Here is a 26,899-nt window from a genome sequence, read left to right on the forward strand (position 1 = left end):
CACTGCTATTAACTGAACAACTTACGCAGCCAACTGCAAAACAGCCATCTTAGTTTGTGGAACTACTTTTTAATTAAATATTAGCAACAAACACAATGAGTCTGCTGTAAAAATTTCAACTACCATTCTAACTCAGTCTTTAATTTGCCAGTTATTAAATAGTCACTAAATCTGCCAGGTGGTATGTTAGCTTCTCTAGGGACACAAAGGGAAACCAAAACCAGAGCCTCTTCTTTTTCTTTTTCTTTTTTTTTATATAATTATTTTTATTTTTTTTCCATTATAGCTGGTTTACAGCGTTCTGTCAATTTTCTACTGTCCAGCAAGGTGACCCAGTTACACATACATGCATACAGTCTTTTTTCTCACATTATCATGCTCCGTCATAAATGACCAGACACAGTTCCCAGTGCTACACAGCAGGATCTCATTGCTAATCCATGCCAAAGGCAACAGTCTGCATCTATCAACCCCAAGCTCCCAGTCCATCCCACCCCCTCCCGTTCCCCCTTGGCAACCACAAGTCTATTCTCCAAGTCCATGAGTTTCTTTTCTGTGGAAAGGTTCATTTGTGCCATATATTAGATTCCAGATATAAGTGATATCATATGGAATTTGTCTTTCTCTTTCTGACTTATTCACTCAGTATGAGTCTCCAGTTCCATCCATGTTGCTGCAAATGGCATTCTTTTGTTCTTTTTTATGCCTAAGTAGTATTTCATTGTGTATTTATACCACATCTTCCTAATCCAATCATCTGATAGACATGTGGGGTGTTTCCATGTCTTGGCTATTGTGAATAGTGCTGCAATGAACATGCGGGTGCATGTGTCTTTTTTAAGGAAGGTTTCGTCCAGATATATGCCCAAGAGTGGGACTGCTGGATCATATGGCAGTTCTATGCATAGTTTTCTAAGGTACCTCCATACTGTTCTCCATAGTTGTTGTGAGCCTCTTCTTAAAGATCCCAAAAGATAAATAAATAAATAAATAAATAAATAAATAAATAAATACGCGTGTATGTGTATGCATGTGTGCACGTGGGCAAACCCACACACAGACACACGGTGACAAGCTGGTAAATGTTTTACATTTGAGAAGGAAGAAGAAGATGGAAGGGCCCTGACGTACAGCGTTTTCCAATCCCCACCACGGCTGGTTTCAATCTGCCCACCTGCCAGCACTGAACGTGGAACTGGAGAGCCGGGTACAGGGTCTCAGCGGGCACCAGGGCACCACTTCTAGGTGGATGTTTACATTTACGCAAATCGATATACACCCACACACATCATATAAGAACTAACCAAATATTTCACAGTTGTCATCTTAGAACAGTGGGATTATGGTTGATTATGGTCTTTAGCACCCGCCCTTGCTAATCAAGAGTATGTTCTAGAAGCAAGATCCTTACCCCCGTTTGCCTAGGTAGGCCTGGCATTTCCCGAATTATCTAAGGAGTGGAGAGACCAGAACATTTAGAAGGCTTATCAGCTTAGCTGCGGAGCCACTTGGGCTGGGAGAAGTAGGAAAGCAAAGTGCTACAGCATCGAACGTGGAGGCACCACAAGACTTCCTTTCGCACAAACTTCCCCTTCAAAACCACACCGCTTTCCGCAGCCTATAAAGCACATTTACAGAGCGTGCTCCCACCACACAGTCTTAATCCTTCCACATACTTGGTTATACAATTGTTCAGGAAAAAGGGGAGGGAAGTGGGAACAACCCACCAGGTGATCACTGAAGCACAGAGATACCGGCAAGAATATTACTGCTTCTGCCAAGCCCCCCAGACAAGTGGCACTGAAAAGCCACCTGTTTGGTTTGGAGGTTGATTTTCCGTAGTGTCCGCGGCTGGAATCAACGGTTCCTCCTTCAGTTTTCTTCACAAGCTGACACATTTTGCTTTGGAACCAAACATCCCAAAGACCTTCCTCTCCCTCTTGTTTAACTTGTGACTCTATAGACTCCTGAGCCTCCCTCATCCCAAAAACCACTTACATGTATAATCATTTTTAATGGAAAGAGCTGCAAGTTTTGTGGTGGGAAAACGAGGCACTGTGTTGCCTGCATAATGTTTAAGCGTTTGCAAAGCGCTTGTACGTGTGTCATCATACATACATCCTCTGAAGGGGCTGTTCTTCCCGCCCCTACAGATGGGAAAAAGAGAGGCTCCGGGAGCTTAAAAGACTCCCTAAGTCCACAAAGCCCACAGCCTTCAACACACGGGCTCCACAGCCCATAGTACACCCAGGAGGATTTTCTCTCTGCGTGATCTTAGCAAAGGTTTATCTTCTATGCGCCTCATTTTCCTCCTCCGTAGAACGGTACCCAGCTCACAGGACGGTGACCCCAATCAAATCAAATCAAACTTGGCAAACAAACGGGGATTTTCACGACATTCACCTCCCTGCCTGCCCCCCTCCACCTGCCTCCCCTCCCCGCTTCCTGTGCACCAACCACCCCTGAGTTCAAACAAACTCCTTCTTTTCCCACCTCGGCTGGGCAGGGCTTCCCCAGCCCCATAGCGAGGAGCCCAAGAATCCTTTGATGCCGCGTGTTCCGCTCGCTCGGTGTATTTCCACTCCGCGCAGTAGCCCATCGTAAGGCAGGGAATTTCGTCAGACCACCGGCGGAAGCCCAGCGGTCCCTGCGCAGGTTTCCTTCGCACATTATAGTCTGTGCCACCAAAACAGAGCAGCTAAACAGTGAGGACACGTGCAGGTGGCACAGCAAATACGAGGAGCGCAGCCCTGCTCTCATGACCCACGCCCCCCCTTGGCTCAATCTGGCTAAACGCTGCGCTTCAAAAGGGGTTAGGGCACGTTTCTCAGATCTTTGTACAAAACAAACCCACGCTAGCTAAGGAGCCAGAACCATTTCATGGTAAGCCTGTCCCTGCTCCTCCACCTGTAAACGCTGGCGGGTCCCTCTGCCCTTATTCCCATAATTAGGCAGACCTAGTACCTCCTTACACACGCTTCCATCAATCTACCTATTCCTTCACTTTCTAAAGGTAAAGTCTTGCCTTACTGTGTTATTTCTTTACATATAGGGAAGTTAGCTATAGCTGTGCTAGAATTTTTAATAAGCTTGTTTTGGTTATGGCTTAATTCTAATATTAAATATTCGGGGTCGTTAAAACACTTTGCGTGATCTCTTCCAATGCTATTTTCTTCAAAATGCCAATTTTTTTTTAGCGTATAATTTTGCAAAGTGTGGGGCTTTTTTTTTTAAAGGAATGCATTCATGCTACAGCAGAAATGTCTGTATTTTGCTTTGTTGTGTGAATGTTTCTGATATATTCGGGCACCACAGATTGATGGGATAAATGGTGTAAATAAATTGTTTGCATTGCACTTATTTGACTCTCTTTGTTAAAATTCAACTCAGCACCTCATCTGCATGGTTAAGAATGTACAATTCCCAACCCAAAAAGATGCTACCAAAAAAGGGTAATTCAGCTACTTTTCAAAAAGATGCTCAACAAAATGCTTCTAGACATAGAAGAGGGTGTAAATATAGCATTCACATAAATTTAGGCAGCCCTGTCCTATCTCCACAACTTAAAGTAGCCTATGTTTTATTATGTAAAATGATTCCATTTTCAAATCAGCTAAATTTACAAGCAAAGCAAAGACACTGCAAGGAGAGCATCTTCAGCTCTAAAATCTGTCACATGAATAACTAATTTCTACAGTAAAGAAATTTAAATTCAAATATGTTTAAAGTTTTTCCTCTTACACCCAGCGTAATTGACAGTAAAACAAAACATGCTTTTTATGTTCTTATGGGCAATAACCTTTCGAGGTCTTGGTTTCCTTACCTGAAAACAAGAATTTTGCACCTCCAATTTCATGAGGTTTTACACACACACACACACACACATGAAATGACTTGTAAATCTGTGGATCTTCCAATCTTGGCATTGTAAAGTGCTCCGATAAGGAAGATATTACTGTTACCACTGATTCTTTATCCTCTGACACATCTGGCAAATTACCTTGCATGAAACAATTGTGTAATAAATACTGACTAAATTAAATGGAACGATATATATAACATTATAATGTACCAAAATTTCTCAATTATATTGTTTAAAAGAAACTAGATTTAGTCCTAGAAAGCAAACAGATTGCTTTTAAAATAACACAAGAAATGTGCATTTCAAATAAAACCTGAGCCCTATAACTTACCTTACAGTTTAAAGGTTTGGAAGTAGTCGTGAAGTTGGTTAGACTGTGGTTTGGTCACAAGCGATAGAAAACCCAAAACATCATTATCTTAAAGAAGACATAAAGAAGGCAATAAAAATATTCTGCATGATATTACAATGATGACTATATTTATTTGTTCAAACCAAGAAGATACAACATGGTGAACCCTCAGGCAAACTATGAATTTGGGGCGATTATGATTTATCGGTACAGTCCAGCCTTGGTAAAAATGTACCACGCGGTGAGTCACACACAGGGCAGGTTAAGCAGGATAAGGGGTATAAGGGAAATCTCTGTTCCGTCCTCTCAATTTCGCTGTAAACCTAAAACTGCTCTAAAAAATTTAATCTTAGACACGTGCACCCGCATGTTCATTGCAGCACTCTTCACAATAGCCAGGACATGGAAACAACCCAAATGTCCATCGGCAGATGACTGGATTCGGAAGATGTGGTATATATACACAATGGAATACTACTCAGCCATAAAAAAGGATGACATAATGCCATTTGCAGCAACATGGATGGAACTAGAGAATCTCATCCTGAGTGAAATGAGCCAGAAAGACAAAGACAAATACCATATGATATCACTTATAACTGGAATCTAATATCCAGCACAAATGAACATCTCCTCAGAAAAGAAAATCATGGACTTGGAGAAGAGACTTGTGGCTGCCTGATGGGAGGGGGAGGGAGTGGGAGGGATCGGGAGCTTGGGCTTATCAGACACAACTTAGATTTACAAGGAGATCCTGCTGAATAGCATTGAGAACTTTGTCTAGATACTCATGTTGCAACAGAACAAAGGGTGGGGGAAAAAATGTAATTGTAATGTATACATGTAAGGATAACCTGACCCCCTTGCTGTACAGTGGGAAAATAAAAAAAAATTATATAAAATAAAAAATAAATAAATAAATAATTTAATCTTAAAAAAAACAGAAGACATCGTTAATTTTTCTCGAACACACAACTGTGTAGGCAGGTCAGGTTTGTACACGACTCTAGAATCATCGGGGGCCCAGGTTCATTCCCTCTGTTGTTTTGCCATCAGGACTCTCACCTTCCCCCTCCTTGCCAATGGGACCGCCTTCCCGGCAGCCAGCGTAAGAAAAGGAAAAAAGAAAGGTGCATCCTCCCCTTTCTCTAGAGCCCTTCCTAGATCCTCCATGCACCTCTCCTGTTTCCACCTCATCGGCCAGAATATATCACAAGCCCATGCCCAGCTGCCCGGAGCCTGGGCAATGGAAGCTTTCTGCTAGCAGCCACGTGCCTGGGTGAGGACGAGGGCGCTATGAGCACAGAGGCGGCGAAGAGGTACCCAGGACAGAAGGGATCACCACACTTTTATAAAGGGATGCTAAGCGTGGAGTCAAACAAATCAATCGGGTCCAAGGAAGTTAACTAGTTTCTAACAAACTTCCAGAGTAAGGAAACAATAGGGAAAGCTGGAACACACCTCCAAACGATAAACTCTTCCAACTGAAGCCACTGAAGTCCCAGCCTAAACGACATCTTCGAATCAGCTGAACAGCTCACATCAGTTCAAAGGAATGTTATGAAAAGCATATATGACTGCACAAAAACAAGATTTAAGATGAATGGATAAATTCATTTGAAATTATCTTTCTACACTGATCTAAATGAATAGTAACTTTCCTGGTTAGCATCAGTTATATCTCTATTCTCACCTTCAGAAAACAGTCAGTGCTGTATCTTCACTAACATGGTCCAAACTAAATGCACTGGGAATAAAAGGGCAGCGAGACTAAAGAAAAGTCAAAGGCAGACAATAACTCCTCTAATTTGAGAGAGTCTGGGAGAGCCTTTAAATCTTTGAAAGCTTTACAAGATTCTTTACAAGCTGTGGGCTGCCTGCCCCCATCCCAACAGCTGCAAAAGCAGTTATTTCACAGATTCAAAACAAATAAAAGTGGATTTATTTTTAAATGTGCTATCATTTTTACATGTTTTATTCATTAAGCTCCATCACTACCGTCACCCCAAAGAGTCAATTATGGAGGTTTCGCCCTAACAGCAGACCTAGAAGCTAAGGGTAGAAAGGTGTTAAAAACTTTCCCATTATTAAAAAGCCAGCTCAGACATCCAAACAAAAACAACGGATTTTTAGTTAAACAGAATACTTGATGGATCAAACCACTCCTAACAGTATAATCTAATCTGTCTTTAAAGTTCATGAATTCTCCAAAGAAGACCTGCAAATGGCCGATAAGCACAGGGAAAGATGCTCGACTATTAGGGAAATGCCAATCAAAACCTCAAGGAGACACTACTGCTTTACCCATTAGGATGCCTAGTTTCAAAAATCACAAGCGTGGGTGAGAATGTGGGCAAGGTGTCGCCTTTGCGCACTACTGGCGAGAATGCAAAATAGTGCAGCCACTATGGAAGATAAAAATACAATAACTATATAATCAGCAATTCCAACTGTGGGAACTAAAAGCAAGGACTCCAACAGATATTTATATACTAATGCTCACTGCAGCAGTATTAGCCAAAGGTGAAAGGAGCAACCGAATGCCCATCAATGTATGAAAGGATAAAATGGGGTATATACAGACAATGGAGTCGTTTTCAGCTTTAAAATTCCATGACATGGATGAACCTTGAGGACACTGAAATAAGCCAGTCACAAAAGGGCCAATATTGCATAATTCCACTTACACAAGGTAGCAGGAGCAGTGAAATTCACAGGGACAGAAAGCAGAAAGGTAGTGTCAGCGGCTGGACCCAGTTCTTCCCTTTTCAAGGCAGCGATCACTCTACACTAAGTTGTCTGTCCTCACCGCTGTAACATAAGCTCATTGAGGGCGCAGATCCTGTCTAGTCCACAACTCCATCCCTACCACAGGCTCAGTCACAGCTAGGACACAATGCATGCGTGATGAGCAAACCTGAATTCTGAGTGTGCTGTCCATGCACTACTTTATACAGAAGCACCACAGTGAAGAGGCTAGAATGGGGTCTCTGGATCAAGCATTCATTCATTCATTCATTCATCCACTGACCCATGCTACTCAGGCACTCAATATTCAGAAACACCTACCTTGGCACTTTTCTAGGTGCTGGGAACACAGCAGTGAAAGACAGGAGTTTCCACTCTTATGGAGCTCAGCAGCTCTGCCGCTAACCCCTGAGCCATCTTGAGTGGTTTTAGCTTTTCTACTAAAAATCAGGATGCTGATAACCAAATGCAACAGTAGTTTAAGGTGATATACAAAAAGGCCCTGACACAAGGTAAGCATGCAATAAACGACAGCAATTCCAATTAACAATAAACCAAAAGCCACAACCCAAAATGCTAAAAATAAAACTTAGTGCAAGTGACAAATGGCAGGAATTTCCAGAGGAAATGCATTTTAAAAACTTCAGCAGGAGGAGTTCCTACCGTGGCTCAGTGGTAACAAGCCCAACTAGTATCCATGAGGTCCAGGGTTTGATCCCTGGCCTTACTCAGTGGGTTAAGGATCCGGCAAAGCCATGAGCTGTGGTGTAGGTCGCAGATGTGGCTGGGATCCTGCGTTACTGGGGCTGTGCTGTAGGCTGGCATCTGCAGCTCCAATTAGACTGTAGCCTGGGAACTTCCATGTGCTGCAGGTGTGGCCCTAAAAAGACAAAAAATATATATATTACTAAGAATACGTTCTATGTGGTACCTAAGGTTCTTCAAAATGCTTTGGTATATGCATCATCTTAAATACTAAGGGTGAAAATTTTCCCAAGATTTCTATCCTAGAAAAACACTTTCTACGGACCCAGTTTACCTGACATTCAAAAGCCTTGTGGGGCCAAAGGTCACATAGATTTATATTGTTCTAAGCATCCAGCAACGACCAGACGGGGGAGAGCCTGACGACGGGGCTTCCAAATGACCCACACCCTCAGGACCCTCAGCAAGCAGGGAACACCTGTCAGGGAGTTTTGCAAGGAACTATTACATGTCACTATTACATGTCAATCACTCTGAAACACTTTCACCTAAACTTCATCTTTTCAACGCTTCGATAAAGTAGTCTCTAGGGAGGTCTGCTGTGGCTCAGCGGTTAATGAACCGCAGTAGTGTCCACGGGAACTCAGGTTCAATCCCTGGCCCCGATCAGTGGGTTAAGGATCCGGCATCGCCGTGAGCTGTGGTGTAGGTCACAGATGTGGCTCGGATCCCACGTTGCTGTGGCTGTGGTGTCGGCCAGCAGCTACAGCTCCAATTCGACCCCTAGCCTGAGAATTTCCACATGCCTCGGACTCGGCCCTAAAATGCAAAAAATAAAAATAAAAATAAATAAATAAAGTAGTCTCTAGGGGAATTAACAAACTTGCCCAAACTCATGAAGCCAATCGGGGCACAGCAGGAATTCCCATCCAGTCCTTCTGACTTGGAGATTCTGTCGCTCCATCATTAATTACTACCTCACCTAGACTACTTACTACCTTCCTTTCAAGGTTCTGAGACGTATGAAAGAGAAGTGAGTTTAAAATTAAAAAAAAAAAAAAGGAAAGATTCCTTTATAGCCCAATTTTAAGTTCTCAACAAGGCTTCTAACCACTTTAAATCCCTTTCACCCAGAGTGTCTGGATTGCCCTCCGTCTTGTTAGGAGCTGGAATGGCAACGATGCATCTCTGAGATGCCATGAGATACGCTGGAATACTCTCAGCATCAGCAAATCACCCGAGATGCTGCAAGTACATTTCCTGAGAAACTCGTGGTACAGGCAGGCTCCAGTCTTACTGAAGGATGACCTCTATCATCTGACCTTTGGAGGGGCGACCTCTGCAGAGCACTGAAAGCTTCCACAGGATGAAAATAAATCAAAAAATAAATAAACCTTTGGTGTCCTCTATCACAGTATTTCCTAGTATCTCCTTAGCATGTCGTGGTCCTCCTTTAAAACCCACATTTATTATTTTTAAAAAAATGTTCACTGGGTCCTACTTGGTTGCAAGCGCTGTTTGCTAAGTGTCAAGCTAAGGGCAGCGTCTCCTCTTCTCTCCTCTCTTGGGTTTAATGCTGTTTTTCCAAAGGTCTTTATTCCATAATCACTGTGCTATCAGATACAAGAGCCACTAGCCACAGGGGACTGTTTAAACTTAAATTACGGGGAATTAAAATTAAATATAATTTGAAATGCACATTAACCACATGTCACATTAACCACATGTCAAGTGTTCTACTGCCCCCGGGGCTAGTGGCTACTACACTGGACAGGACGCATATCGACCACGCCTTCGTGATGAAGGCTCTTATTGGACAGCGCTGCCACCGAGCATCAAATTCTGGGTTTTCATCAGCGTAGAATTTCAGTCAGGATCAAACCAAGAACAGAACAAACTACCCTCTGAGCAGGCCATACCAAGCGCCCAATCTTCTCCTTCCCGGGGCTCCAAAAGCTAAATTAAAGTTGAAGGGAAAAAGAAATCTAGTCATCTGCTGATGGTGGGTGACAAACACCCTCGAATCACCTGCAGATGCCAAAGAGTAATCACGACACTGGGCACTCACACAACTGAACCACAAACGTAAGACGGAACACGTTTATTTTAAGAGAGAGACATACACACACACCACAGAAAGACAAAGACATAAAGACCTGAATTCAACCTGTGTGACCTGAGACAAATCATGTTACTTCCCCGATCTTAAATTTCATAATCTGCACAGTGAAAAGTAGATAAATTCTTCATTCCCTTTTACCTGTGAAATTCCAGAAGGCCAAGGCTTTATTTAGTGTACGTAATAGCTAAAGAACTGTGCAGACTTCAAAGATATATTAGGTAATGATTCAAGGAGCTTATTAATAAATAGAAGAGGCCAGCTCTGTAAACTAATAATGTCAGACAAGACACTGTGTCATAAAAATGGAATTACAAACGCATCTTATGGAATCTGCCTTCTTAACCACCAGAAAGACACGACTGGAGGGGGTGAAAAGGTTCACATTTTTACATTTAACATACGGACCCGATACACATACGCGGTATTTCATTAAATACATAGTAATAGAAAAATAATTATAATATATAATGTATTATATCTTACCTTCATGTCATAATTGTCACGTTATATAATAACTATGTAACTATAGCATTTATTGAGGCATTTATTGAGGGTCTAACATAGGCTGCCTCACTTTTTCATCAAACAACTCTATGAAGGACATGTTTTCATCATTTTCTAGACAAGGAAACTGACATGAACGGAGGTAGGTTGCTAACCCACGAGTGCCCAGCCTGAGAGTGGCAGAGCCATGGTTTAAAACCAAGACCCCTCAACTGCAGGGCACGCGCTTCCACTTCAGCATATTGACTCCTGAAGAAAACGTTTACACATCACCAGAAAGGACCTAAAATATGAAGGCTCTTAGACTACTCTTTAGAACTCAGCTAATGTCACAAAGCTGCCAAGTGCTGTATATTTTTCCAAAAGATACAACCACCTATCTCCCTAAACCAAAATTTGGCCCCTCAGGCAGACTTTCTTCCAACCTAGGCCAGGGGGCAATTTTAATGGCGCAGGAACCAAGGTCACGACTGTCCATTAGAGTTCCGAAGTCCTGAGACCTTTGCTGACTGAATTAGCCACAAGACAGAGGGAATTAAAAAGAGGTGAGTTAAATTTTCGTATTGCCCTGGGCAAGCGGCAGAGAAGTGGGTCTTTTTTTCCCTAAGGAGCTGCATACCCACTTTATCAACTACAATTATTTTATAATTAGGTTGATATTTCATAAGGCAGACGCCTCGGTAGCGCTGACCTTCAAATGCCTCCTTTCACCGCCAGGAGGGGGCGCGGGACAGTGGCTCATGTTGCCCATTTTCCACAGTCCTGTTTTCAAGGAGACTTAACATTTATTCGGTCACTAACAACTGTCCAAATCAAAAAATATTTCTAGAGTCTCCGCAATGATCACATTCCATCACCCATATGACCTAAAAATACCCGGCTTTCCATCACACAATAGAACCACAAAGGCGATTATAAGGCAGTAAAATCCCTATATAGCTTCTCTTTTCTACGTCTGCAACTTTCCTCTGATCAATCAGATGTGGGGAGGCCGGAGGGGAGAAAGAAAGGAAATAAAATTCGGGCTACAAATCCTTACCTTAATCCCACAGACAAAGAGCACCGACAAGCAACAGTTAGGGAAAAGCTCGACCACGGGAGGCGTTCTTCCTCCAAACTCGAGTTAATCATTACCCGAAATTCATCATTAAATTATTCCTCAGAAAAGGTCTCTGACTACTTTTCGAAGTATCACCGAGGATGGTCCTATCCTACCGGAGAACTGGTCTGCCTGAGAGTCTAACACAGTAAATTCACATGGACAGCAGCAACCATCCCTCAGTCCCGAAAGCGCTTTCAAATAAGCTACACGGAAGACGCACCATTTTGCAAATGTTTAGAAATGGAATTTCTCCCGACGCCTGCCTCCCCTCTGAGCCCCTAATTTGGAAATGGGCAGGCTTAAAAGCCTCTCGCGACGATGCATCTGCAAACATTCCTTCCTTCTCGTAACAGCCTTTCTCTAGTCACCCCTTAGAAACAGTCTCCCCTCTCCTAACCCGGAGCAGATGCTATACCCAGACAGATCAAGATACCCAGGGGTTGAACACGTCAGAGGCAAGACACGAGGCCATGTGATGCCACAGGAGAGATGCACCGACAAGCCAAAAACTCCCAAGGGCTGCCAACCACGAGGGCTAGGAAGCTACGGAGGGCCAGGGAGGGTTCCAGCCAGCGTCTCAGACCCCTGTGGCCATGCTCGGGCTGCCAGCCTCCAGAACTCTCTCTGACAACACAGTTCTCCTGTTTCAGGTCACCCAGTTTGTGGGATTTGGTTGCAGCATCCCTGGGAAGCTAAGGCACTTGGGGAGGCGAAGCTTAGCGACCTCTGGGATGGCCCTCGGACAACACGTATTTTCTGACTGCCTGTTGGATTAAAAGCGTTTCACTAGGACCTCAAAGAACTTCGAAGGTACCGCATTCTTGACATTTAGGAGTTTATGATCCGGAGCCTTCGGGACCAGCTACGGAGCTTGAGTTGGGATGAGCAAGGAGATGGCCCAGGACTGTCCAACAACAGGAAAGTTCCAATGTCAGGGCCAAACACAGAGAGGACTTCCTCCTAATCTTCTAAGGACACAATGGTTCTGATGAAAATCATGCTACGGACGTTCCTCGACTTCAGATGCTTCACCTTTAGACGTTTTGGCTTTACAGCACTGCAAAAGCAATTACACATTTAGTAGAAACTGGACTTTGAATTCTGATCTTTTCCCAGGCTGGCCGTCTTGGTTGTGATACACTCTCGTGCTGCTGGACAGTCAGCTGCACAAGCAGGAGGATAAACCACGACTTACGGCCTCTGTACCCGGGCAGCCAGTCTGCTCTTCACCTTCCACACAGCAGTCAATAAACTGTATGAGATGCCCAAAACAGTCAGAGGCTGTTTCTCACAACGAAGTTCAAGGAGGGAGGAATCTGACCCCCGTAAGTGGACCATCCTGAAGGGAGCAATGCACTGAGTTAAGGTTGATAATTCAGCTAACGCACCACTACGAAACTCGTGATGTCTGTGGCTCAATTTTTTCCCAAGGAGAAACAAGTCACTCCCCTCTCCTGCAGATGTATCTAATTCCACAGGACAGACTGACTTCAGAAACAGCTTTCGAAGGCAATGTCCAGCTCAAGTCAATCCGCAGAGGTGATCTTCCTACCAAGTGATGAGCTCTTTATCTAGGAGAGGCCAGGGGTCCCATCTTTCTCCTCAAGAACAGAGCAGTCCTAACCCCTTAAGGCTGACCTTTCGTCTTTACCACTATATGATACCAAGTTTAAAAGCACCTGTCAAGCGTCTGTGAGCAACAGGTAGTCAAATAAGACTGGCACCTTCTCTCATCACCAAAAGACACCATGCTCTCTTTCACAACGAGAATGAACAGCAACTTAGGGAAAAGTCTATCTTCACCCTTAGCTCTCCTTTAAAAAGAAAAATAAAAAGGAAGAAACAAATTGAAGGAGAATGACTAGACGGAAAATAGAGAGGAGAGTTCCCACTATGGCTCAGTGGTAATGAACCTGACGTTCCATGAGGAGGCAGGTTCAACTCCTGGCCTCACTCAATGGGTTAAGGATCCCGTGTTGCTGTGGCTGTGATGCAGGCGGCAGCTGCAGCTCTGATTCGACCCCGAGCCTGGGAACCTCCATATGCCGCAGATGGGGCCCTAAAAACACAAAAACAGAGAAGAGGGTGGCACGGAAGAAAGAGGGGCGGGAGATGGGGAGGGAGAGGCAAGCAGACTTTACAGGTCTGCTGTTTCCGAGACATGTGTTCATTCCCTTAACATAGTGAATGAGGAAAATATTTTCAGCTTCTTTTCTATAGCTGGAGCACAAATGGTTGCTGCAATAATATCAGAAATGATGGGTCATTTTGAGCATTCTTGCTTGTAAGAAGCCAGTATTCCAGCCAATTCGAAATACTGGCCCCAAGGTGCCCTAGATATTTTGTTTTTCAAATGTCAGCTTCTGAACAAAAAGTGATGTACACTGTCTAGTGGGCAGCATGCTGGCCAGACACCAAAAGCGGACTGTGTCTCCTTGGAACCCTGGGCTCTAGCGGAGCCATCCTTACAGCCCCTGCCGCCGCCAGACCAAGGAGGCGGGTAGTGTCTGAGCACCGAGTTGCCACCTCTACACACACTTCGGGAAGCTCGTCTGCATACAGGGTGAGTTGGAGCTAGTGGGGTCTCTTCCTACGAAGCTGATTACTTCCATTCTAGCAAAGGCCTATCCAAAGGGAGCCCAGGAAGCCCCAAAACAAAAATGGTTAAAACTCACATTTTATAAGTTTTATTTGTTTGTTTTCTGTTTCGCTTTTTAGGGCCGCACCTGCGGCATGTGGAGGTGGAATCAGAGCTACCGCAGCCGGCCTACGCCACAGCCAAGCAACAAGGGATCCAAGCCACATCTGCGACCTACACCACAGCTCAGGGCAACGCCGGATCCTTAACCCACTGAGTGAGACCAGGGATCAAACCTGCATCCTCAAGGGTCCTAGTCAGATTCTTAACCTACTGAGCCACAACAGGAACTCCATATAAGCTTTTAAACAAGATGTTTTCAAATACATGAAATGATAGAGCCACTCCAACTTAATCAGCCACTTGTGAAAAAAGGAGCATTACAAACTGAAAAAACTGGTAAAGAAAATATTTTGTCCATATGGATTGTTTAATGTACCTCTGGGAGCAAACAAAGCCTTCAAAGAGTCCTCGCATGAAGCCCAAAGCTTACATCCAGCCCCAAGGGGGAGGCAGTGTGGACACAGGCAGGACACAGGGCCCGGGACCCTTTGCGGTGCTGGACCTGGACCAACTTCTCCTTGAGCAACAGAATACAAAGAAACTCCAAGGACTAAAAATAACTGCGCACATGTGCAGTTGGGGCATATTATGAACAAAAAAAGTTAAAAACCAAAAACCCAACTGCCACTTCAGAGGTGTCAGAGGCAAAAGCCCCCTGCACGCACCACCACCACCACCACCACCACCACCACTGGGGGAGGGGGGGGTTTGCAGGCCACCTAAGCCACCCTCTGGCCAAACCCCAGGCCCGCCCCGTCTAAGGACCAGCTCACCCTTCCTCAGGGAGTGAGCAGGGGCACCTGTGGCTCCTGTTACCTGTTTCAGCTCCCTTGTACTGCACGTCCCTATAAAGCCTTGCCTGAATTTCAGGTCTGGCCTCTTAGTAATTTCTAGGGATGAAGGTGTCCAAGGACCCTGGCTGGTAAGAGTGTTACTGGTGCCTCTGGCCCTCAGGAGGCAGCGTTCACCGCCCCTGGAGGGTCAGAGGTCCACCCCGTACCTTCCCCTCGTCACATCACAAGGATTCTCCATGAGAAAAAGATCCCTGGAATCGTCCCATTCTTTGGACGAATTCCTACAATCATGAGCCGAATCATAAAGGAAAGGCACCAGAGGAGCACAAGCAATTCCCAATCCCAGCCTTCCGTGCTCACGCTCCTTCGGCAGCTGCACACTGTCCCCCACCCCGCTCACGAGCACGTCCCCAAACCTCATTCACAACCGACCGAGGGAACCTGGGAACAACTCACAACTCACACGTCTGCAGTCGGTATACAAACCATCAGAATCCAGGCAGGACACAAAGGTGGCTTGAGAGGAGCAGAAACAGTGAGAACTGGAACACTTCCGCCTCAGAAGCCACTTCAAGAACTGTGTGCCAACAAGGAACCAGAAGTGGAAAACGGGCAACGTCTCCCTCCATCCTCTCCTCTGCTGATGCCCCGCCAGGCACTGCGGGACAAAAGTTCTCTCCTAACCTTTGACTGACTCATGATTCATAAGCACCTGTAACATGCCGCTTATGCTTTCCAGCAGGTGGGGCAGCTGGAGTACCCCATCACATGGATTCAACGCACACCCCTCTCCCACTAGTCTGCCCTTTCATTCTTCACATTCGTATTAAAAGCCACAGCCCACCCAAGATATGAAAACAGAGCTAAAATGGTCACATGACAACATGAGTACACCTGCCCCCAGACACGGACCATCGGACTTGGTATCCAGCAAATGATAACCAAGAACACTGTATTTCTTTATATAAATTAGCTGATACAGATGTATTTATTATCATTTCTATCACACACAAAACCAAAAACATACGCCCTGAGAAGAAAAGGAAAGACAGGCAATCCATGATTAAGCCTAAGTAAAATGTACTGAATGAAGTCTTTCCTCAGTAATGATTTATCAGGGAAATCCTTCCTAGAAACAGATGATGCGTGCCATCACCCTAGACAAAGAGCGCATAAAAGGAGGCCGAAAACAGGCCGCTCCAAGGCCACCCAACAAAATAATCACGCTGCAAGAAGGAGGCATGAGAGTCTCTCCCTGAGGTCAGCCTAGCCTGTGAACTTACAAGCAGCACCAACAGCAACTCGATGCTATACAATTTGTAGAGTGCTTCAAAATTCGCAAGATGAAGCTTAGGTAGACAAAATAATCCAATAACCGTTTCTGAAACTCCTAGCCTCATTTTCACTTATTCTCATGATAACTGACTAAAGAGACACACAGAGTGATGTCATATTAAGTTTCTTTCCAATCAACAATGAACTGTTAGGTGTCTCATCAGTTCAGCCCCTGATCTGTATAAAGAAAGAGATAGAGTGTTGGACCCTAAGAAAACTAGCCAACTCCTGCAATTTCACCTCCAAAAGTCCAACTCTCCACATTGTGCACACCTAAAAGACAGAAGCTGCAGTCCTCCCAGATTGCATATTACAATAGTCAGAGTCATACAAAACAGTAAAAAACACTCTAACTTTTTGCAAAACACAGAGCTGCCCCCGAACGTTCTTCTGAGAACCATACCTATACAGAATGAGCAAATATCCAGTCATTTCAATCAAGGGAGGAATATAATAGCAATGATTTAGACTCAGGTGGATTATTTTCTTGATTCATCCAGTCGGGGTGCTGGAAAATAGGCAAGTAATCTCCAATTTTTGTCCCTCTATGTGCTTTCCCAGACACACAAAAGTGCATTCACAGGTACTCAAAATACTACTGCCTACAGGCTGGCATTGCCAGGACGCCCCAGCATCTTCATGTCAAAGCAATAGCAAGACTCCCTCAAAGACAGATCACTTCCACCTCCTCTGATCATGGCCTACATGGGCAGGGATGTTCTGCTTTAGTACAGGCCTGGGGAGGGAGCTTTTCATCTTTATTCATAACCAGGTCCTCTAGCAAACCCATCCGAGACTCTGCAGTGGGCTCACACTCATCACTGTTTCCGATTTCAAGGTCTGATTTCCTTGTTTCCGTTGCTAGTATTAAAGGAATCTTGCCCAAGAAGCACTACAGATAACATGCTAAAGAAAAATAATTCCAGCATAAAATGCAATAGAAACAACCAGTACAGAAGGCAAATAAAGAACACTGCTTCCTAAATTTTAGTAAGATTGATTACAACCAGAGTGACCTTACCTAAGCAACCACTCTGAAGCACACACAGTCAGTATTCAAACACATCTTTGTTATGCGGGCTCGATGTCTAGAAGTTTGGTGCTGACAGCATTATTATAAAATACATAAACCTGCTAGACTGGTTTAAAGAAAAAAAATAACCCACTAAAATACAAAGATTTATCTAATGGGCATATGGAACGAGAACATAAATACCCATAAACAAAACCATTTTAAAAAAACACAAAGTAAAAAACAATTTAGGCTAAGATTGAAAAAAAAAAATAAAAACTGGAATTGTTTAGTTAGGAGTTGAATCATTAAACCACCCAGACATTCACAACCACATTCACTCTTGCCCCAGAACTGCAAAGGTGCTTAGTTTCTAAAATGACTGTTTATATAATCATTATAATCTAAATGCTCAGGGAGAGTATAACAAAAAGCTTCTAAAAACTCCTATGGACGCTATAAAGTCATAGACATAACAAACGAAATACATAGGACCCCCCCCCAACTTGCAGCTATTGCTGAGCGCCGAGGCATCCTTGTAAAGTCAGCAGGTAAAGTATGAGTGGCCTCGTTCCCCTCACTGTGTCTCTACACAGGCGTCACTTGAGAACATCAGATCATCCTCCGGCACAGGTGCAGACACTGGGGATTGGGAGAAGCTACAAGGCCACACGATTTAAATATAGATTCTGATGGGGGAAAAAAACTGTAGGAAGCCAAGCCTTTCCCTTTTTCCAAGAAAGTGAGGGAATTCTTACCTTTCTGTACACCAGCATGTTGGGTGACTCATCTGCCACCCCATTGCTGGTCTGCCCATAATTATTGCCCTGGGCCATGTCACCACACGACCGACACACACGTGGTCCACTCTCAGACGCAGGAATGAGCAGTCCACCCTGCAAGAGTTAGAGAGACTTCAGTGAGATCCCAAGGGCAGTGCCGAAGAAGGTGGCATCTCTTGATTCATCCACAACACCAACCCCACATGGAGCATGCTTATGTGCTGGGCATGGCTGCAGGAAGCAGCACAGGAATAGAATTCAAAAAAAAAAAAAAAAAAAAACGAATTTACACCTACAGTCCTCCCAGGGAATTAGAAGAAATGAGAATCTGCTCGTTAAAATAGTCATTTGGCGATGGTTTGAACTGACTTGATGTTCTGGATACTCATTTTTTTTAAAGTGTTTGAAGCTCACCGAAAAAAAAAAAACAAAAAAAAAAAACCCACGGTTACCATTTCCATGCTACAGAGTTCTCTTCTCTCCCATTACTCGCATCTCCACTCGATGGTGTTTTCCGCGGAAGGGCGGAAAGGCAACACCCCGTGGCAGCACACTTTCTCCAGGCTCTGTCCCGGGTCCCCGAGGGCAGGCGCATCCGGAGGCCCGCAGCCTGCGGTCTGGGGTTTCCTCCTCCTTCCCGGGGTCCCCCGCACCTGCCGCGCCGCCGGCCACCGGCCCCTCTCCTCCCGGCCCACCGGGCTCCGGGCGTCACGGCGGAACTCGGCCCGACCTTGGCAGGGAGGCTTCAGGGCGTCCCGGCCAAGAGACAGGTGGCAGGGGGGCCCTCCAGAGCCGTACCTGGGTCCCGGTGGGGGCGGCCGGGCACCGGGGGACCAGCCGGCCCGGCCGCCTGCCTGGCGCTCGCGGCGGCAGCAAATGGCAGGCGGCCCCGAGCGGCGCGCGGGCGCCGGGCCGGCGGCGGTGTCAGCGCGGGCGGCCGGGGCGCGGGGCTCGGCCGGGCGCCGCCTCCCCCCGCCCCTCCCCGCCGCCTACCTCCTGGTCAAGGTCGCGGCCGCGGCGCCTGCTCCCGGCGGCTGGGTGCGGCGGTGTCAGCGCGCGGCCAGCCTCATCCCCCCGCGCGGGCACAGGGCTCCGGCGGCCCGCGCTCCGCCGCTCCCGGCTCCGCTCGGCTCCCGGGCTCCGGGGCCACGAGCGCGCGCGGGACCGAGACGCCCGGCCCGTGCGCGCGACTGCAGGGAGGAGGAGGCGACTGTCACGTGGGAGCCGGCGTCCCGAGGTGCCGGCCGGGGGCGGGGCGGGGCGGGGGGCTCGGCTCCGCCAGGCCTCGCGGCCCCGCCCGCCCACGGTCACGACCGCCCGGCGGGGTGCGCGCGGCTGCAGGCCCCGAGCCGAGCGTGGAAGCGGGACGCGCAGGGAGCGTGACGGCGGCTGGACGGAGGCAGGCGTGCGGGAGGGGATGGAGCCCCTTGCTGCCAGCAGTGTCGTCACGCGCCCGGTGACTCCGCTGGCAGAGCGAGGCAAGCAGAGGACTGAGGATCATTAGGCTTCCAGAAGGAGACTGGAGCGATATTAGCCGCCTAGGAGTGAAGGGAGTGGCCGGGATCAAGGGAGTCATTCAGCCGGGCTGCCTGCGACGTTCACAGCTTCCTTCTAAGTTAGAGAAACGATTCGGAGGCTGCCGACTCGAGGTGAAAATCTTGCCACCTGTTAAAATGAAGGTGCGTCCCCAATATCCGGTTTCTCCCTTCGACAGAAGATGCTCGGAAGAACTTTCACCCACTACTCTGATCCTCTAGCGTTTCCAAAGATGGAGTTGGAACTATGCTTCAGGTTGCTGTCACTGATTTTTCTGTAAAGATTAGGACATTAAGAAAAAGAAAAAATCATTTTGGCCCCAGTTATACTAATGAACTTATGTCTCTGGCTTTCAGGAGCAGAGTTGTGAAGTTATGAATAATATGAGTTCGCCTTCCACCCACTGGCCAGACGTGGGAGAGAAAGAGGTATGACAATCAAGCCAGCCCCTTCCTAATGTCCTAGGTAAAGACAGAGCTTGCTGCTGGTCACCCACAACCGTGCCAAGCAGACCCAGGGGCCACGTGCATCAGGGCATACCCCAGGCCCACCCAGGCCTATCAGGTTTCCCTGAAGCCACTGCTATTTAGTCAGCCTGTCCTCGGTTCTAAATATTAGACGCAGAGATGACTCCCCCAAGCTAGCTCACCCACACCCTAGCCGGCCCTATGTCCCACTCCTGCCCAATTCCCAAAATCTTTCCATTGTACACTGGTTTTTTGTGGGGTTTGGGAGTTTTTTTGTTTTGTTTTCTGTTGTCGTTGTCTGTTAATTTTTCTTCTTAAGGCCACATCTGAGAAGCATACAGAGGTCCCCAGGCTAGGGGTAGAATCAGAGTTGTAGCCGCCAGCCTATGCCACAGCCACAGCAATGCCAGATCTGAGCTGCGCCTGGGGCCTACACCACAGCTCACAGCAATGCCAGATTCTTTTCTTTGTCATTTTGTTTTTTTCTAGGGCTGCACCTGCAGCATATGGAGGTTCCCAGGCTAGGAGTCCAATTGGAACTGTAGCCGCCGGCTTACACCACAGCCACAGCAACGTGGGATCCGAGCCACATCTGCGACCTACACTACAGCTCACAGCAACGCCGGATCCTTAACCCACTGAACAAGGCCAGGGATCGAACCCACAACCTCATGGTTTCTAGTCGGATTTGTTAACCACTGAGCCTTGACAGGAACTCCCAACGCCAGATTCTTAACTCACTGAGGCCAGGGATTGAACCCTCAACCTCATGGATACTAGTTGGGTTCCTAACCGGCTGAGCCACTCCAGGAACTCCCCATTGTGAGCCCTGGAACTTGTGATCTTTGTCAGCAAACTTGCCATTGTTTCAGCTTCTTCTCTGAATAGTTCCTTAACTTTCTTACTGTAGCCAAAACCTACCTCTTCCCCTTCACCCCTCTCCCTTCCGCTTTGCTCAGTCAACTCCTGGGAAGTTGACATGAATTGGATGAATAAGTTTGGAAAGAATAACTGGACATGTTCACTCAGTTTGACCCCTTTTCTCTTAAGGAGGAACCACATGGAAGAAGCAGCCTTTCTCCTTTGCATCTCTAGATAGAGCTTCTGTCCTCATGGGGCGGGGGGGGGGGGGGCACCCAGACTCAGCACTGATGGGACAGTCCCGTCAATCAGCAAACTAACAGCTGGAACAGAGATAACAGTTTATATTTTATGCCTGAGGTGTAAGATATACACCATCTAATTATCCACCCATCATGTAGGTATGATAGCTATATCCTTGTGAAGGTTATCTTACATGGGATAGGTACCTAAGTTATCAGTCGGTAGCTACAGATATAGACAGGTGTAAGATCTCCTTTGATGCACTTCCCACGTGTTCCTGCCCTATTTTCTGCTTCCTTTTACGCCGAAAACATCCTCTCCTCTAATTCCGTCTTGAACCCATTCAATTCTGGCAATGACCTCCTCGTCTCTGAATCAGTAATTCTCAGTTATCGCGAGAATCAACTTTTCAATAGACGTTAAAGTTGATCCCTCGCACCTTCTCAAAAATTTTCTCCACTTCATTACCAGGACACCACTGTCTGTTTTTTTATTTTTGTTTTTTTCTCCTTCTAGTTTTATTGAGACATAGTGGACCTACAGCCCTAAGTTTAAGGGGTACCTCATAAGGATGTACATACATAAATCATAAAATGATTACCACGCTAAATTGAGTGAATGAACATCCATCCTTCAAAAGAGAATAAATAAATAATGCTTTTCCCTTGTGATGAGAACTCTTAGGCTTCACTCTCTTAACGTTCACGGACAGCACACAGTGGCGTCAATGATATTTATCATGTTGCACCTTGCTTCTCTAGGACTTACTTATCTTCTAACTGGAAGTTTGTACCTTTTGGCCACCTGCATCCAATTTCCGGTGCCCCCACCCTTACCTCCAGGAACCACAGATCCCACCTCTTTTTCGGTGAGTTTCTTTGTTGGTTTCTGAAGTTTAATTGATCTACAAGATTGTGTTCTTTCCTGGGGCTCCACGTAGTGATTCAATACTTCTCTGCATTTCAAAGTCATCACTACAGCCGGTCTAGCTACAGTCTGTCACCACACGAAGGTATTACACGGTTACTGACTCTATGGCCCACACTGTACACTTCGTAGCTGTGACTCATTTATTTTGTACCTGGAAGCTTCTACCTCTTAATCTCTCTTACCTATATCTCTCATCCCATCAACCTTTTTATTTCTTTTCTGCATTACTAGTTGCTGTTTCTCAGCCTCACTGATTGTTTATCTTTTTCACCTCTAAATTTTGGAATGCCTCATATCTCAATCTTTGGGTCTATGCTCCTTTTTTTTAATTTTTCTTTTTAGGGCCACATGTGTGGCATGTGGAAGTTCACAGGCTAGGGGTCTAATCTAAGCCATAGCTTCTGGCCTACACCACAGCCTCGGCAACTGGGGATCTGAGCCACATGTAAAACTCAGGTGTTCTTTTTCTTTTTCTTTTTGCTTTTTAGGGCCACACTGTGGCGTATGGAAGTTCCCAGGCTAGGGGTTGAATCAGAGCTGTAGCTGCTGGCCTATGCCACAGCCACAGCAATGCAGGATCCAAGCCACGTCTGCAACCTACACCACAGCTCACGGCAATGCTGGATCCTTAACCCACTGGGTGAGGCCAAGGATTGAACCCAAAACCTCGTGGTTACTAGGCAGATTCATTTCCGCTGTATCACAACGAGAACTCTGGGTCTCTACTCCTCTCAATTTACATGTACTCCCTAGGTAAGCTAAACTAGACTCAGACCTTTAAATGCTTCCTAAATACGAATAACACCCAAATATGTACCTTTAATGTAGACCCACTCTCTGAAATCCAGTCTATCATCCGCCTACTTAACATGTCTATTTGAATATCTCGTTGGTTTCTGATTCAACTTCATGAGAACAGAGACACTATCTATTTAGTTTTCACTACTATGTAATGTCTCAGGCATAGTAGAGTTTCTATGCACACAGTAGATGCATATTAATTAAATGATGATGATATATAATTTTTATATTTTGCAATACACTGTTTACATTATTATCTCATTTAATCCTCACTAAAATCCAGTAGCAGTCATTAGAATTGTCATCTTTTTTATACTGATACATCTGTGGGAAGGCGAGAGCAGAAAAGTTACATCAACTGCCTGATACAACCCACACAACCAATACGTGCCTGTGTGGCTTGGTCCTGCGACAACTCGGTTATAGCTAGAATGACTTTTCATAGGTCCCCTGCCCTGTAGGCATGTGAGCAGAGTTTGCCAAAGGAGGAGTTTGTGCAAAATTCAGAAAACAAGGTGAGACGGGACCTATTCCTTTCTGAAGGGCTTGGTAGTTTGACGCGGTGACACACACACAGTCCCAGAAAGTTGCAGCCTGTCCTGGCGCTCCCTCCCTTCACAGCCAGATATTCCTAATTCCCAGCCCTTCTGAGCAGCAGCCCCCGACACATTGCAAGAGATGGACAAAGGGGCAGTAGCCATGGCAAGGCCACAACCTTGTGTCCTTGACCAGCTTCCTGTCGTGGCCCCTCCCGCACCTGGCAGTGCCTGGCCTCCCAGACGCCCCCATCAGCTTCAGCTCGTCCAGCCACATAGAGACCTCCGAGCTTCTGGCACTGACTTTTCTCAGGTCTTCCTAGTCCTCCTTCTAGAAAGTAACTTTCCCAGCTTCCCTTGCAATTGTATGCACTCTTGTTCCTATAATACACCCCCCATTCCAATACACTCCCAGGGGTTCTGTGTCCCTGATGGGGGGTGACTGGCAGAGTTCAAATCCAGGTCTTCCTGATGCTTTTCACTGTTGCTCAAGAAATCCACGTTAGGAAGATAAAACCTGGAAACCAATGACGGTACAGACGGTGGAGGAAAGGGTTTCGACTAAGACGCAAAGGCAAGACATTCCAAAACCCATTTGGAAAGTTATTATTACTCTAATAATAATTATTACTACTCTAATAATAATTATTACTCATAATAAGTTATTATTACTCTAATAATAATTATTATTACTCTAATAATAATAAGTTATTATTACTCTAATGACAACCATTTGTTGGATTCCTACTGTATCGATATTTATACCTAAACATAATCTGTGTCTATAATCCTCCCACACATTTTTTAAATTCTCACAATTTTTGACAAAATTTACCCTACAAGCTATGCAAAGAAACTGAGATTCAAGTTAGGAAACCCGAGGATGACCACATACCTGTAAATATCAGAGCCTGGATTCAAACATGCCTCTATGGCTCTCTAAAGCCCCGTGGAAAGAAGATGCAAAAGTGCCTCTAGCCACGGTATGAGTTTAAAACAATTCAGGGGTCTCCCACCAAGACGCTTTGATTCGATCGTCTGTCTCATCTCTCACCCCACCTGTTCTCCTGCTACTTACACAACTCACACCTTTCTCTCTGTGCATTTGTGATTCAAGTGCTTCTGACTGCTTCCCATTGCAAGGCACATACCAAGAAGGAAGGTTCCAGGAATAGCACATCTCACCATTTCTCCTGCTATTACTGTGAAGCCTCATTAGACAACTCCTCCTTTGCGTTACGATATATTGGAAACACAGTTGTGTCCATTCCCTCAGCATTTCTATAGAGCTCATATTTTTTCCTATATAAACAGAGTTAGACTAGATCATCTTCCACAGCCCATCTGGATCTTAGAACATGGAGTTTTCATATGTTCTTTTTTGTGCTTTGCCTCCGCCTATGTTATGGCCTTTTATGTCGCTAACAGCAAAACAGCATGGATATTCTAGGATGATTTTCTGTTGCTTTCTTTCCAAAACCATATAAGTATGTGATCTTCAGCTATCATCACTCAAAATCACTTCTCATTTTCCACATGGGCCCTGTATTTGGAAATATTTTTGTCAAACAGATTCAGTTGTAGAATGCGATAATGCATCCATTTTCCACGCTGGATGGAACTCCCGAGTAGCCGGTAAAAGTGCTGTTACTTCGTCCGATAAGTAGAATTCCACCCCCAGACAATGACATTTCAGGTTTTTGTTGTTGTTGTTGTTGCTGTTGTCTTTAACTCCAGTCTTATCTTAGACACAATAGAATTTGATTGATGTTTTTGAAATATTGAAAACGGTTTTCTGTGTTTGCTAACGGGCATGACACACCGAGTGGCTTAGACAACAGAGATGTATTCTTTCACTGCCCTGAAGGTGCCAAGTCCAAAGTCAAGGGGTCGGCCAGGGTTGGTGGCTTGTGAGGGGCTCGGAAGGAAGGCTGGGTCTTTTCCGCCATCCTCTAGGTTTCTCTCTGTGTCCACATTTCCCCCTTCATATGAGGCCACCAGTCCTGTTGGATTTGGGTCTAGCCTGTGACCTCGTTCTGACACCTGTCACTCTGACACCAGGTAACCTCTTCTGGCCTCAGTTTCCGGCTCCTTATTCACGCCTTTGCAGCCACCCTGCCCTCCTTGTTTCCTGAACATTCCAAGCCTGCTGCCGCCACAGGGTATTTGCACCAGCCCCGTCCTCTCCGCTTAGACGTTGCGCAGACACCTCCTCAGGGACACCTCGGAGAGGAACTTACTGGAGAGCATCACCCTCCCTGCACGCCTCCTCCCTTTTCGCTGATTTATTTGCTTCTCACAGCGTTTATACCTGCAAACACACTGTACCACTGACCTGCTGATGGCGTTTGTTGTCTGCCTCCCTCTGAAGGAATCTAGGTTCTGTAAGGCAGAGATGCTTCCTCTCCTCTTCACGGCTGTATCCCTGAGAACAGAATCAGACATACAGTTGGCCCCGAGGAATTATTTGCTGACTTACTGAGCATGATTCTGTCTGAAAGACTGGCTGCACGAGGGGAACCTGGTCTCTGACTTTGAATGAAACGGAATTAGCATCCGGTTGCATAGTAGATGGGACTGATCTATTCTTCCAGCTCTTTTCTCTGTGTCACAAAGGGAAAGAATAACTCCTTTTCCCCCTGCACGCCCACTCCACAGAGAAATGCTTTGAGACTCAATTAAGCGGTGCCATGGAGAACACATTTCGAATTTCCAGAAGAAAGCGCTGTATTCATTTGAGGCTTTCATTGTGTGAAAGAGCTGTGAGTGACACAGGGCTGCAAAGCACAAAGAGCAGGACAGGGTAAAGGGATTCCGCCGCTCACATGTTACCTTGGCCTTTCACGGGATCATCGATTTGAGACTGAAAAACGCAAAGTGGTTTAAAAAATTTTATCCCAGGTGACAGATGTTTAAGAAACACCTTCCTCTTTGTAGTCCACTCACAGTGATTTATGGCACGACACTCTCATTCATGAACGAGTCTCCGCTTTTACCAACTTTTGTCTATTTTATGGCCATTCTCTTGCTCATTAGAACTCCCACACCAAGGTCCGAGGGCTGGCGGGTCAGGGAGGAGCAAAAACTACAATTTGTCCTTGTCAGGAGTTTATTTATCTCTCCTGTTTGTCAGGACCCAGAGGTGAGGCCATGTGAGAATCACAGGATTGGAGACACACGAAATGCAGCCAGTTCAATGCACAAATTGCTAGATTATTGCACATGATCAGCTCAGAAGACCAGGTAGGCCAAGTGGGAAAACAGACCGGGGTATTGAATCACTCCGCGGAGGAGTCTGGGGAGGAGGCGGCCCGGGTCCAGCGGCCCTGGGTCCAGCAGCCCGGCTCAGGACAAGCGACAAGTCTGAGTGGGGACTCACCCTTTGCTCCAAGGGAGCCCCGGGCAGCGTCCCCGGAACAGTTTCAGCAGCACAGAGTCCAGTCCTCCACCAAAGAGCCACCCTGCTCCGCCATCTGGTTTTAAGAGGTCTGTCTGCGAGTTCCCGT

The 26,899-nt window shown here is 46.0% G+C and overlaps 2 protein-coding genes across 16 annotated transcripts in view; one reads left to right on the plus strand and one right to left on the minus strand.

Annotated features, from left to right (window-relative positions):
- RGS7 (regulator of G protein signaling 7) overlaps positions 1–19,185 on the minus strand; it is a 373,292-nt gene extending 354,107 nt beyond the window's left edge. For 8 of the 15 annotated variants that reach the window (XM_084979240.1, XM_084979237.1, XM_084979235.1 and 5 more), the window contains exons 1-2: positions 19,013–19,185; positions 17,996–18,133 (exon numbers count right to left, since the gene is read on the minus strand). Coding sequence is in view for 12 of the 15 variants with exons in the window: in XM_084979237.1 (XP_084835363.1) it covers positions 17,996–18,073 (78 nt within the window). In the remaining 3 variants the exon portion in view is untranslated. Of the gene's footprint in view, positions 1–17,995; positions 18,134–18,471 lie in introns of those variants that run through there. The other 7 variants (XM_021064374.2, XM_021064372.2, XM_021064373.2 and 4 more) reach the window with 3 other exon arrangements.
- LOC146398809 (uncharacterized) overlaps positions 18,524–26,899 on the plus strand; it is a 34,283-nt gene continuing 25,907 nt past the window's right edge. The window contains exons 1-4 of the mRNA XM_084980957.1: positions 18,524–18,551; positions 18,604–19,698; positions 19,912–19,983; positions 21,888–21,994. Of these exons, the coding sequence (XP_084837083.1) occupies positions 18,524–18,551; positions 18,604–19,523 (948 nt within the window). The 3' untranslated portion in view covers positions 19,524–19,698; positions 19,912–19,983; positions 21,888–21,994. The remainder of the gene's footprint in view (positions 18,552–18,603; positions 19,699–19,911; positions 19,984–21,887; positions 21,995–26,899) is intronic.

This window comes from Sus scrofa, chromosome 10, assembly GCF_054392235.1.
Source record: "Sus scrofa isolate SSC_HxYL_T2T_F1_AM1 chromosome 10, Sscrofa_HxYL_maternal_Yorkshire_Landrace_v2.0, whole genome shotgun sequence".
NCBI lineage: Eukaryota > Metazoa > Chordata > Mammalia > Artiodactyla > Suidae > Sus > Sus scrofa.